The 13993-nt window shown below is 39.9% G+C and overlaps 1 protein-coding gene across 1 annotated transcript; it reads right to left on the bottom strand.

Annotated features, from left to right (window-relative positions):
* Nucleotides 1-219: 219 nt before the first annotated feature.
* esyt1a (extended synaptotagmin-like protein 1a) lies at nt 220-12972 on the bottom strand. Its single transcript, XM_024293459.2, has 31 exons — nt 12135-12972; nt 11379-11420; nt 10751-10885; nt 10505-10578; nt 10211-10283; nt 10041-10130; nt 9917-9972; nt 7786-7906; nt 7426-7602; nt 6966-7048; nt 6750-6798; nt 6415-6504; nt 6131-6226; nt 5985-6056; nt 5830-5916; nt 5564-5713; nt 4790-4972; nt 4535-4711; nt 4369-4451; nt 4252-4300; nt 4077-4166; nt 3641-3736; nt 3496-3567; nt 3332-3418; nt 3070-3216; nt 2104-2234; nt 1750-1845; nt 1530-1661; nt 1348-1453; nt 1225-1274; nt 220-1142 (listed from the first exon to the last, which is right to left on the bottom strand). Exons 1-31 carry the CDS (start codon nt 12411-12413, stop codon nt 1115-1117), a joined length of 3201 nt encoding a protein of 1066 aa, XP_024149227.1. The 5' UTR covers nt 12414-12972; the 3' UTR covers nt 220-1114.
* Nucleotides 12973-13993: the final 1021 nt, after the last annotated feature.

Here is a 13993-nt window from a genome sequence, read left to right as displayed (position 1 = left end):
ATACAAAAAATAAACTAACATTTCCGTTTCTGACACTTTTTTCTAACTTTAAGACTTTTTTGTAAACACAAACTAGCATTAGACTTTTTCTTTTTTGTAAAATGCTTTTCAATATTTCTTTTAACTGGCTCCTTATTTGGTACAAAAGGAAAAAAAAAGTTTTCTTGTTACTGGGATTCAGGAAAAACTGAAAGAATATCAATGCAAAAACAAAACTGGTTGATTCTTTGACTGCAAGCTTTAATTGGCAATTTCAGCAGATACACAATGATATGTTCAAAGTATGTCGAAGCACTGTTCTTTTATTCTGACGGTGTGCACTTTGCTTTGAGTTACTGCAAGCCATGTGGTGTTTTAAAGATGACATTGGTGAAAATTAGCATGCTTCTCATGCAGTCATCATTGCATTTAAAAAATACACAAGTGGCTAAAAGCGTCGGCTCACAAAAACACTTAAATCACCGGGGATTGGTCACAGCGATGTGTATCTACAAAGCTTCGTCTTCATAAAAGCACAGTGATCTCGACTTTGCTTACAGTTTCAAACCCCTGTTTCCAGGGAAGGGTCACTTTTCTGAGTCATTTTAAAGTACGAAATTGACACTAATAACATAGAAAATTTCATGTGAAACAATATTTCATAAACACTGACAAATTGTGCACAGTTTTGTAATACTTAAGGCAATAATTAAACATAAATATATATATAAACACTCTGATTTTTAAAGGAATCTCTTTGAGTTGGGTTTTGCTGTAAACAAACACAACAACGTCATCACTGTGGCATTAGTCCTTTTTAAATAGAATGTAAAAAGGACATTTATTTGCTTTTTTTTAATTGGTTTATCATGCAACACAGTTGCGTTATTGTAAAATATCTACTTGACAAAACGTCTGTAAAACTAACAGATTCAGCACAGTTAACACCGAAGATGTGCAAAATGGAACGTTTTCCTTCTTATAAATATTCAAGGTCCATTAAAATGTGGAGCAGATTTGCTTTTTTTCTTCTGCAATGAAAGTGGACATTTTTATATAAGCTGAATGATCAGAAGCAAAATCACAGAACACACAAGTACTGCAGGTTTTATGTTAAATAGAATCAGTCTTCTCTTTAGTTGGTCTCTGCTACCAAATCAAACCTGGGAATAAAAAAAAAAAAACACATTAAAGTTGAAGTTTGTAACTAAATATTTCCTGAGCTTTAGCTTGTTGAATATTTACCATTGTGCAACACCAGCCTTCAGATCAATTTGGTCCAGATCCAGCTGCAGCTGAATGTGGTGAAGACAAAAAAGATGATTACATTCTTAAATGTCGTGAAGATGCATGGGTGCTCACACATACCTTGCCGATGAGCTCCTTCTCTCGGCTCATGAAGGACACGCTGTTTTTCACAGACAGATACAACTTTCTTTGGGTGGATTCTTCCAGAGAAAAATCAAAGTCGAACCTAGAAAGTGGATATGAAAGACGGAGAAAGTTAGCCCCACATTTTTAATTTCCAATGACTTTTCCTTTCTTCTCACCTCTCGTTAAATTCGGGGTTGAGATCTTTTCTTTTGGTGGTGGTTCTCCTCTTGGTGGTTGCCTTCTTGTCGGGGAGTAGAATAAAGGACACATACGGGTCGGCTCCATCCTTGGAACGAGGGGCTAAGGCTCTGTGGGGTTTCAGACACAACGTGACATGTTTTCTGCTGTTGTGGGTTAAAAAAAAAACAAAAACTCCAAGACTTTTATGTAGAAAACCTGCAGGAGTGAACAGTGATGAAGAGCCTGTTTTCCTCAGTGGAGTAGCCAATGGTTAGCTTGACTTGGCCGGCTGTGTTTGCATTCTCACTCGCCCTAAAAAACATAATTACAATATGACATTTAATAAAAAGCAACAGTTTCATCAAAAATGTTAGCATAAATTCTGAACTCCAACTTGCATTCCTGCTATAAAGCAACAGCAAAATCTAGGAACAATCTTAAAAATAGTGACTTATTGGTCAAATAAAATCAAATCTAAATTATATATGAGGTTAAAAATATGCATGAACGATTCTAAAATTTGTCCTTTTGACCGCAGAGTGGAGAACTGATGCCAATGTTGGGACTCACATGGTGAATCCACTTCTGTGTCTGAGGTCTAAGTGGGAAGGATCCCATTTAGGAAAGACCTTTCCTTCATCAGCATCATTCGCTGCTCCAACTGGGCCGCTGCGGCACACTGCCAACTGTGTGTCCAAAACCTGCAACACACACAAAACATAAGTCACTACATTTAAATTGCTTTAAACCATCTGTAAAGTTACGCAATCAACTATTAACAGTAATATTTTGCTTATTTTACCCATTTTAAGGGAAAACATTTCATATAAATGCTATATTTACTTACTAAATATTTAGTTCGTAAGCTAAATATTTAATTTAAAGTATTTTTTGTAACTATATATTATATTAATATAATTACAGTAATTGTTTTTAGTTTAAAATCTAAATATTTAGTTTGTAAGCAAAATATATAGTGTAAAAATAACTTAATTCAACATGTTGATTACTAACTAATTCTTTAGTTTGCAAATATGACATTTATAAATACATGAATTATAAAGTGAAAATATCTATTAGAAAAAAACCCTGATATTGTAATTATTATTTATTATAACTTTACAAATGACACCCTATAGAAATTTTTGCAAACTGAAGATTAACAAAAAAAATTTTGAAAACATTCTAAAAAAGGGTAAATTAAATTGATGTGATTTTTTTCAAGAAAAAAAAATATAGAAAGTTGTTTAAGAGATAAATTTGGCAGAAAAAACAAAGAGAAAACAGAAAATGCATGTGAGGAGAAAAAATGAATATAACAATGACATGAAACTAGCTGGAATGAAACATATTCAAATTTGATAAAGCATTCGTAGATTTGGTACTAGATCCTGCATATGGATGTCAAATATTTGCAAAGCTTTCCTTGTTGGTTTGATACTGGAAGGCCTGAGTTGACACAACTGTCTAATGTTGATTTCCATACTTTGTTTTAAGAATTACTTGATGAGTTTTTGAAATGTTTTGGGAGTTCACCTTCAGCGTAATCCTCAGCAGTATCTGACTCTCCGGCAGGGCTCCATCCAGACTGAGCCAGCGGTCCAGCACCAGACCTGGCTCAGACAGCACCTCTTTCAGAGGGAGCGTCAGAGACCCCAGAGCCTGGCCCCAGCTGTGGGAGAGCTGGACAAAAACAGCTTGTATAAACTGACACTTTCCTCTTTTCATCCGTGTGAAAGATCTGCGCCTCAAATGTTTCTTTCTTACAGTTTTTGGTCAAAAACTCGGTTTCTCTCACCTTGACTGTCAGGGTTTCATCTGTGGGGTCTCGAACCAGAAAATGAAAGGGTTCATCCCAACGGGGGGATGTGGATCGCTCACAGATCTTTGGGATAAACCACAGAAAACATTTAGATTTTATTTTGACAAACGTTGTTGTGTTTTGATGTTCTACGTTCATACCTTTGTTTTGAACGAAACACCTTTTAAAGCGACTTCAGCTCCAGCTTTTGGCTCCTTGCCGTTCTTCTTGAGCTAAAACACCAAACAAAAGGTGTTTCACTGAAGCCGCCTTTAAACATTTTCAGGCTTTGAAGCGCAGTCTCACCGGAAGGCCGTGGGCGCGCTCCACATAAACAAACAGCACGGCGGCTGATGGCACAGCCTTGTTCTGGTACGACTGTTGGGACTGATACTGCAGGACCTGCAAGATAGCAGATAAAGTTCTCTGAAAAATGACCAACAAAACTTTATCAGGAAGCAAGGGAAACTGCATTAAGAAAAGAGAAAGCACATCTTTTTCACATGATTTAAGCACACAAAGTAGTCTTTGAACGGATAATATTTGATTTACTGGTGCACAATAAGATACTACCGATATTTTTCTGTGGAGCACAAGACAGACTCCATAAAACTTGATAATACCTCCTTTTTTTCATTGCTAAAAATATATTTTTTTATTTCCATTAAGTAGGAAAGTAAGAAATCAAAGCAGCAACCACCATATTTTCAGATAAATGGAATAAAAAAAAACGCTGTTTGACCTGCTCCAGTCTGATGAGGTCAGAGACTCTGGGCAGCCACTCGAGCACCAAGTGAACTCGTCCTGACTTCACGTCATTAAGCGTGTACCACTGCAATGAGGACAACACAAAAAAAATGAGCATTGCAACACGTATATTTAGAAATATATGATCTGTTAGGACTTCTCTCGTGCACCGAATCAATGAACTGTCCGTTGATGATGTCCCGTAGGCTCAGCTTGAACCTACAAAGATGAGAATCAGTCAAAAACTATTACACGCTTCCAAAAGCTTTATTTTTATTGAAGTGTACCTTCCCAAAAAGTCGTCCTGATCAATGTCCTTGTCAAACAGCTCAAATTGGATCTCTTGACCATGAAGTTGAGTCAAAATAACCTGAAATCAGGACAAAAAGGACATAAATGAATCAGATAAAGTCAATGAAATAAGGTTTTATTGACCAATAGAAATGCTGCTACCTCATAGAGTTCGTTCCAGATAGGATTCAGGTTCTCTTTAATGGTGTGACTGCGGAAGGTTATCCCAGCAACTTTGATTTTGACATAGGGGTCGCTCTTCCCCTTCACCATCCCTCCCATGAAGTTGTCTTTGGCTATCAAGTTTTGGGCCTCCACCAGGTGAATTCGTAGCACGCCCTGAATGCAACATAAGGCAGGAACTGTTTCTTCTGTCTGTCTGTGAGTACGAGCTCTTATTACTAACTACAGTCTTACCTCAGTTGCAAACTCTGGATCGGGTGTGGTGTGCTGTGGTTGAGTAGGCTGAGGTTTGTTTAATCCACCAGGCCCTGCGGAGTTCAGGTCAGACGTGATTCCTCCCTGGCCAGCCTCAGACCCAGAGCCTGGAGGGCGGGGAGACGGAGTCGTGGGAGTGACATCGTCACTCAGCCACAAAATCTAAGCGGGCACAGAGGAAGCTTCTGAGAGCAAATACCAACCAGAACATTGCAAAACAATGCCTTGTGATAGTCATAGGATTCAATTTATATTTGTTTTTGCCCTTGTTGCTTCCTTAAAATTGTTGGTGGTTCTGGAGATGTCCCAAAACATTAAATTTTAAGAAAAAACAACAATTTATCACTCCTAACTCGTCATAGACTTGACGTTTTGGGTATCCCCAACTCGTTTTTTTTGTTATTTTTTTGACCTACTGGCTGCTCCCATTAAATCACGGGTCTCCAGCCCTTAGGAAGCGATACCAGGTTAGGGTACCAGTACCGCATATGCCCCAAGGGTTGGGTCTCCTATTAGCGTCTGCATTTATTCCTTGTCTGTGGCCCGGTACCAAGTAGCTCTTGGACCGGTAGCGGTTCAAGGCCCGAGGGTTGGGGACCCCTGATTTAATGGGAACACCCAGCATGTCAAAAAACAATGAGTTGGGGACACCAAAAACATTAGCATGTTTATCTGAGACAAACATACACCCAAAAAAAAAAAAAAACACCTTTACAGATTTTACATAAAACAATGTATGCATAAAATACCAACCCTAAGCACAATTTTGGCATAAATACGGCTGGCTGTCCCAGAATTCTCCAGCTGGAACCACTGGTCCATTGTGAGGTCAGAAGTCTCCAGAAGGCGGTTCAGAGGGATAGTAAGGCTGCCCAATGGCACAGAGCGATCATCATCTTTCACCTAACCCATTGAAAAGAAGACAGGACACTGAATGGACTGCAGAAAAAGAGAAGCACTATATAGCAGAACTTTAATTTATTTAAACAATTATGAGAGTTAAACTGATAATTACTCACTTGGATGTCAATATCCTGCTTGTGAGGATCCTGAATGAAGAAGGTGAACGCCTCCTCCCACACAGGGCTGTTACTCCCATAGCAAGTCTAAAGAGGCAACACTCAGTAAAATCCTCCAATGGCGCATTATAAAAACATCCCTTTTTACCACTTACTTTGCTTTCTTTAGTTGTATCCTGGATGGAAATCTGAGCCATGGGGCTCGGGAGTTTGCTACCTTTCCTCATCTATCGACACATCACAGAGGAAAACATGACACACTGAGTACACAGCGCGTAAAGGGAAGTGGTGGTAAGCTTACAGGCAGCTCATAACCCTGGTCCAGGTAGATGGCAAGGATGGCAGCAGATGGGGCATCGGATGTTTTGGTGGTCAAGTTCTGGTTCTTCTGAATCACCTGGTAGAGGAAAAACAAAATAACTTTTGATAACTTGTCATAAAGCTTTATTTGTTTTTTACTGAATGTATATAAAATTAGCATCAGAGTATTTCCTTAGATTTTAAAATGAATCTATTCTAATTCATCTGATTCTAGCCAGTGACAAATACTGGTATGAGCTTGTTTAGCTTAGCCAGGAGTCTCACCTCACTGAGTCTGTCAGCAGAGGACAGCAGAGAGAGCCACTCCAGACGCAGGTGAATGCTGCCAGATGGGACGTCTTTCAGATTAAACCACTGCGTGATCATAAAAACACAAAAACAAAAGGCATTTCTGCAGAATTTCTCTCCCACTAGCCTGTAGGTGGTGAGTTTAGAGCAGATCACGAGGAGGCACATGCTTTTTCTGCGGTGTCACATGATCACAGGACTACATCTGTCTTAGAGACACAACATTACAGCTGCACTTTGTTCTTTTGCAATCCAACAGAAACTTAAATTGAGACTCATATAAGACATTTTTATTATTCATAACCACTTACATCGTCCACAATTCTAGCCTTCCTCACAATGTCTAGATCCACCTTCACCCTGAACAGACAGAAATAGAAAAACAATCGATTAAACTATGAAGATTAAATAACAAGAAACTGGGCTCCAAAGTGATGAACAATTATGATAAAATTTCTACTGCAGTAATGGCTATAGCATGATAAGCACACAGAAACAAAGAGTATGAATGAAAATGAGTAAGCTACCTCCCCAGGAAGTCATCCTGGTCTGGGTCTTTGTCAAACACTTCCACTTCCAACTCCTGACCAGGTACTTCATGGACAATCACCTGACACACACATACATAGAATGGGAAAATACCCCAAAACACACAACAAATGACATAAATACACAAAGGCATGCAAACAGGCCACAATGGTAAGAATGTTTCACAACTAAGTAGATGCAGAAGCTTAATGTAATTATAGTGCTCGTATACAAGCCGGGAAAACGAAACTAAAAGATAAAAGTGTTCCTCGGAAACAGGGTTTTATAGCAGAAACAGACACTTCCTGTTCTCTCAGAAACTGAGAACAAAATTCACATAACTGCTTAGGTCTATAGCAAAAATAAAACTTTTTTAAAGTTAAAAGTTTCATGCATCCCCTGCAGAGGAAGATCAGCAACTTGAAAAGTTCCCAGTGCAATTTCCCTCTGCACTCTCACCTCATACATCTCTCTCCACTGTGGGTTCAGGTTGCTGTCCACATGATGTGAGGTGAAGATCTGCGTCCCCACACGGATCACGGCATATGGGTCAGACTTCCCGTCGATTAACCCCTTGATGACTGTATCTTTGGCAGTCAGGTCTTCTGCTTCCAGCAGGTGAATGCGGACAACTCCCTAACCAGAAAATATGCAACAAAACCCAAAAGATAGTCAACCTGCATCACCAAAAATATGTTTTTAATGCACATAGCCTTTTGTATGAACGCTATGCGTGCAGCTACTCAGCTCAGAGAGATCTGCTGCAGAATGTGCGGGTCTGTTTTTCTCCAGGAGGCCATTTATTATTGAGACAGTTACCCTTGGGAGAGGGGAGCGGAGCTGTGCCACGTGCAGATTGGCCACCAGTGGGATAGTGAGACGATTGGGAAGCACCAAGTGGGAGGCTATTGCATCCATTATCATAGTATCCGACATGGAACTGCAAATGAATGCAAGGGTGATGTAGGGGACACACAAACACAAATGCAGCAACACAACCAGCAGGAAGGGGCCCACTGGTCAAAGACAAGGTCAGCTTTCAATGAGAGTATGCAGGCAAAAGCAATCTTAAAGACCCACTCCGATGAAAATTGTATTTTTGGTGTTCTTGTGGCATTTTTCACATGAAGTAGGACATTTACATATAAATAAATTAAGTTTAAAATTGCATTTCTGAGTATTTCTTTATTGAAATCATTGTGAATCAGGAGTAGATGACTAGATAGCTCCAATATTGTAGCACCTGTAATGTTAAGTAGAGGTTGTAAGGGGAGAGTAAGCAAAAATATGATGGGAAGTTAGGGCAGGCTTATTCTGCGCCAACAGTCCCACCCACAACTTTAGAGGTGAATTTCTGATGAACTGCTGTCGCTCTGCAGAAACTATGTCCTAGAAAGTTAAGAGACCACTAGGAACACTTTTAAAGTGTCTGTACCATGCAAAATCCACTTTTTGAGCTTTTAAGTGTATTACACTGGTCATTCTTCACTATAAACAACCCCAAAGCGTTTTTTTTTGATCACTTAACGCATTTGAGTATTCCTCTAAAAACCTGCGCTCTCAGCACAAGTCCTCCCCACCCACGAAAATGAGCGGGTTCCTACAAGCTGACGTTACAAACTAAGAACAGCCCCTTTCAAAAAAGTGCCGCCCCCAGTCTAACACACAAACACCCAATTTTGCCGCTAATCAAGCGGTGGTCAGCCGCTAACTTTGCCGCTCATCAAATGGTGATTGGCCGCTAAATTCGCCACTTACCAAGTGGCGATTGGCCGCTGAATTCGCTGCTCTTTAAGTGTTGATCCGCCGCTAACTTCACCGCTCATCAAGTGGTGATGAGCAACTAACTTTGCCGCTAGCCTCTCCGCTCAGCTATCTTGGCAGCCATTGCTACAACCTATATAGCGATGGCTGTAGCTGCTAAAGGCAGACATACAGAATGCATAAACATCTTTGCAAAACTTAGGATATTGTTTGCTTTTGTGGGCAAAATGCAGACACAATGCCTGTCTAGGATAAGTTTATGCAATGAGCAGCGAAAGGTTGTGCCAAAGGATTATATGATCATTTCTATGGATATTTTTGACTCAGAAAAGCTTGAGAAAAGCATGGTATAGGCCCTTTAAAATAGATTAAAAGATTATTGGAGTGGGATTTTAAGACATTTGTCATTAAATAGTGATGTTTTAAGTTTTATGGTTTTAAGTTCATGAAATTTTGATTAATCAGCAACAGATTCCAACAAAAAAACTTAAAAACTTGTCAGTAAGGAAGGAATCACTAAATACAACTACATTTTTACATCATTTGGAAGAACCATATTCGATCAAGGTATTCATACACATCCCAAACTTGTGTAACACATAGTTCCCCTTTCAGAATAACCCAGTCTAAAGGAGTCCTGTCAGAAAAAATGCCTGTTAGACATTGATAAGATCAGCAGGATCATGCTGAGAAAGCTGGTTTGTTTTATAGCCAGTTTATAACAATAGACATTCAATATGAAAGTGAACTAAAACAAAAAGGTGTGTTTGTGGTAAATGAACACCTTATACACCTTCAGCATGGATCAACATTAACCAGCTTTTAAACATACATCTAAATCCAAACAAACAGAGGAGGAAAATGTTATTTTACTTGTTTGTATTTTAGGAGTGGAGTTGTTTTTGTTTGTTTGTTTTTGTCTTTTCAATGGGAGGAACCAGAAATCATCTTCCCCTTTTAAGTATTTCAGCACACCGATCAGACCACATGAACACCTGAGCTGTGTCTGTTACAGTTTTTTTGGAGACGAGTTTATCTGCACTAGCTGGATAAATAATACACACCTTCTGCTATGTGTGCAGGGGGTTCAAACTATTTAACCATCTCCATTAGTTAAACTAAACCACCCTGTTATTTGAGCACACGATTTAGATCAAACAAAGGAGATGAGATGCTAAAAACTCACTTTAGTCCAGGGATGTCCAACAGATTTGTGAGTCCAGTCCAGTTGATGTCAAGTTTCTACAAAAAAGGAGAACATGAGTACAGAGTTTTTAATAAGTATAGTGCAAAAATATTACAACACTCACAGGCCTGCGGATAAAAAACATCGTAATGGCTCCAACCAGAGGAACATCTCCAATCAGAGGCTCAAGAATCACACGCAGCTTCCCATGGAGCTACAAAGAAAAGGAGATTAAATTATCAAAATAACAATAAAACATTATAATGGTAAGAAAATAATGAATTCTAAAAGTACCTGGACTCCTTTTACACCAGCTTTGCAGAAATACTTTTTGATCTCAACGTTTATTTCAACATCTCCTGCATAGCTGCAATAAAAGAGCAGTAATAGATGTAAAGATCAATGTTTAACTGGAGGAAGCAAACAGGGGAACTGACGACAGAGCTACTTTATCTGTGTGAGTGTGTGTGCAGAGTCAACAGAGGTCTGCTGTGCCACAAAGGGGCAATTACAAGCTGTTGTCATGAAGAATGATATCAGTGTCTTAACTAAAAATATCAAGTCACAGGAAAGGTTGTGGTGCATTACCTCAGGTATAAATCCAACATAACTTGTTTCTTATCGTGTTCGGTGTGAGCCTTCACACCCACCACCTTCAAAGCCTGTGAACACAGCAGCTGCAGTCACCAAACCAAAGAAAAGTCCTTTATTGCAGTGAATCAAGATTTACTGCATCCCATTTAACAAGCACTACATTGACCTTGGCTTGATAAAACGTTCCAGGTTTGGACACATTTGAAAAATGTTGCTTTCACTGCTGCACTCATGACCAACCTTGTCTCCTATGTTGACTTTAGTGAAGCTGAGAGTCTGCAGATGGATGCTGGAAGTACGGATGGCGGGAGCGATGGTTTCCACGAGCAACTTTTCCAGATACTGGCCTATAAAAGGCCAGGCTTGCTGCAGGATCTGCATGACAGAGCAGACGGCTATTCGAAGGGTTTCCTTCCATGACTCGAGCAACTCTCCAGTGCAGCATCTCAACTTGTGAAGAACTCATTTCTATCCTGCTTTTACAAGCTTCCTCACATATTTCTCCTCAAAATGGCACTTCAGATTATTAGTATTCATCCCCGCACTCTCCCATACCGATTCCAGGTTACTGCACTGACACAGACAAAGGAAAGTGTGATATGATCTGTGCTGCTCTCCCTGCCTCTTAATTAGCCCAGCAGATTTTGTGCTCTGATGGACTGCAACGAGATCTAGTCCAGTCCCAAAACGCAGTTTATATGCTATCACACCCGGGGTTATTGATGCAACTAATTTAACATAAGTGAATTGTGGACGTCTTCCTTTGAAATAATCAGTAGTTCTATCGATTTGTGGAGAGTTCAGCTGAACGTAGCGCTTTGGGTGCAGTTTGTGCAAAGATAGAAAAAGAAGGAGAGAAAATGTGCACCTTATTTAGCCATTCTGTTTTCTCCACGTCTGGAAAGTTAACCTGTGGGAAAGAAAATGCATGAATGATGATGACATAAAATGACCTTCAGCTTTATGCATATTTCAAAATCCTATCCTCCAAAGATAACGCTAACTTAGATTTGGTATTAATATGACATTTAAGAAAATTATTTTCTTTGCTTTTAATCAGATATGCAGGCTGACATAACCACAAAAAAATTAAAGAAAGAAAAAAATAACAAGCGCAGCAAGTTAGGTAAATGCTGCAGCTCACAGTGTTTCAGGAAACCACGTCAGATATGCAACTATAGCCCCAGTCTGTGGTCACAAAAACACACGCATGAGCACTATGGCACAGTTTGTTCCTCTTTAACAAGATCTATTGATTATCTGCTCTTAAGGATGATTATGAGTCATAAGATTTTTTTTTAAGTCAATGAAGTAAAAATTAAGAGTGGAGGCAGTCATAATGTTAGATGTAATGCTTTAACATAATATTATATTTGTTTTTCAGTAAAAAATGTTAATTTAAATGGAATCCATGTGATTGGTAATGATGTAATCACACTAAAAGTGTGTCTAAATACTAGAAAGGGGCACAAAACTGACAGTGTATTTACTTTTTATGAAAATTGAGGTTTGGTGCAAATAAAGCTGATTTATATTTTTGATAAATGAATATGCATGGAGGTTTCCAGGTGTGACAGCCTCTGCAGAGAAGGACGCACGAGCCCCCCCTCCGCGCGTGTCTTACCCACGGAGGTAAATCCCTCTTGGCTCGGAAAACCTTCTGCGTGGTGAATTCCCTCTCGTTCTCCAGGAGGTACATGGCAGACTTGAGTCTCATCACCTTCTCAATGCGGCCGTGCTTCCATCCTATGTAGAGCATGAGCCCCAGCAGCACCAGGCTGATGCTGAAGCCGTAGTACCCGGCCAGGTAGACGGGCAGCAGCGCGCCCAGGCATTTCCCGAACGACCACAGCGCGCCTACTGCGCGTTCCGCCGGGGGAGCCTCTGCGTCCGCGCCTGGCATGATGGTGAGGTCCCGTGGAGTTTCAGCCGAACCGAACCTGGCCTTCAACTTCCCCGCGGTGAGACGCCTGCTGCAGGGCGCATCCGGAGATCATCGATCAGCTGCGGGCTTCAGGAGGTTGGCGGCGGCTGCGAGCATGTTCCGCTGTGATGAAGTGGAGCGGGGCAGGCTCAGACTCAGACCCGGGAGGGCGGGCTCTGCTTCGACCCTCCTTCACACGCAAACACACGAATTAACTTGTAGCGTCTTGCAGACACGACTAAAACCTGAATATTTTCGAAACCAAATAGCTGGGGGCACGTTTTTGTCCATTTTAGGGGGGGTAAATCCGTTATCTTGGAACTCAGACGCTCGTGCTTAAATCCTCGCGCGTGCGCACTGCGCAGGCGCTGATGTCCACTGCAGCAGCTAACTCACAATCACAGGTTTAAAACAGGAAAGCTCTCTGGAGGGACCGTTCGTCACTGGTGCATGTTGTTATCATGCTGTCACTGGCAGCCGAGGATGTGATAACTGGAACAGACAGGTTTGAAGTCGCTCCGGAAACTGCGGCTCTCTGTTTGCTCTGAGGGGACAGACTCAAGATGGTCCCTGCAGGACAGATAAGGCTGTCAAAGTGCTTTATGAGTCACGTGGGGAGAAAATACTTCAAAATATGATCTAAAAAAAAGTTATTATTGTTACTATTATTAAATTATACCCTGTTATGACACATATACACATATAATCTACATTTTGTGACATTGAGTCAGTTATGTGCAGAAAATCCTATTATTATTTGATTTATTGAGTTGATGAAGTGATCATAAATCATTTAAAACCCCTGGTTTGCATGCTTCTAAAGCAGCAAACTATTTTAAAGATCCAGAATTCTGGTTAACAGCAAAGCTGCAGTCTTTTTTCACCCTTTAAAAATAAAACACTAATTTATAGTAATGGTGTTGATAGTGGTTTTGATAGTGGTTGACATGACTTCCTTTCAAAATAAAAGACATCCTGGGCCACTCATGTCAATGCAGCAAATTAAGCAGTGAAATTTCTGCAGTAATCTAAGAAAAAAAAACTTTTTTGTGGTAAACAAATCCCTAAATCTAGACACTAAAATATAATCAGAGCTAATTCAGTGACCCCCTGCTGTTTTTAAACCCTAAGGTACATAATTTAAACATTTTCATGGATCTCCTTCTGTCTTTTATTGCAAAAATTAACTTAGCGTCACCACTTTTTAATGCAAATATAGATGTGTGAATGTTTTATTTTTATTTAACTTTTCATTCTGTTTTTGTATGGTCGCTGCAAAGTCAAGTCATCATTGTAAAATGTAAATTAAATCCTTCTCAATCGACCTAAAATAAAAAGTTCAACAACCTAAAATCCTCAATTTTGTTCAAAAGTAGACAGCCTTCCTTTAGAAATCCAGTGCCTCTTACTCCTGGTTGTGTTTACGGACTTTCAGTTGATTATCTGAGGTACACAGAGCTCAAAATGTGTCAGTGTTTTGGTATGCCTTTGATTAACTATGAAGGATTGATAGATTGTTACAATTACAGCTACACTACAGGAACCTTTTGGAGTGACAG

The sequence above is a fragment of the Oryzias melastigma genome, linkage group LG7 (assembly GCF_002922805.2).
Source record: "Oryzias melastigma strain HK-1 linkage group LG7, ASM292280v2, whole genome shotgun sequence".
NCBI lineage: Eukaryota > Metazoa > Chordata > Actinopteri > Beloniformes > Adrianichthyidae > Oryzias > Oryzias melastigma.
Note: the sequence above shows the minus strand (reverse complement) of the source record. Positions and strands in the feature narration are given on the sequence as shown.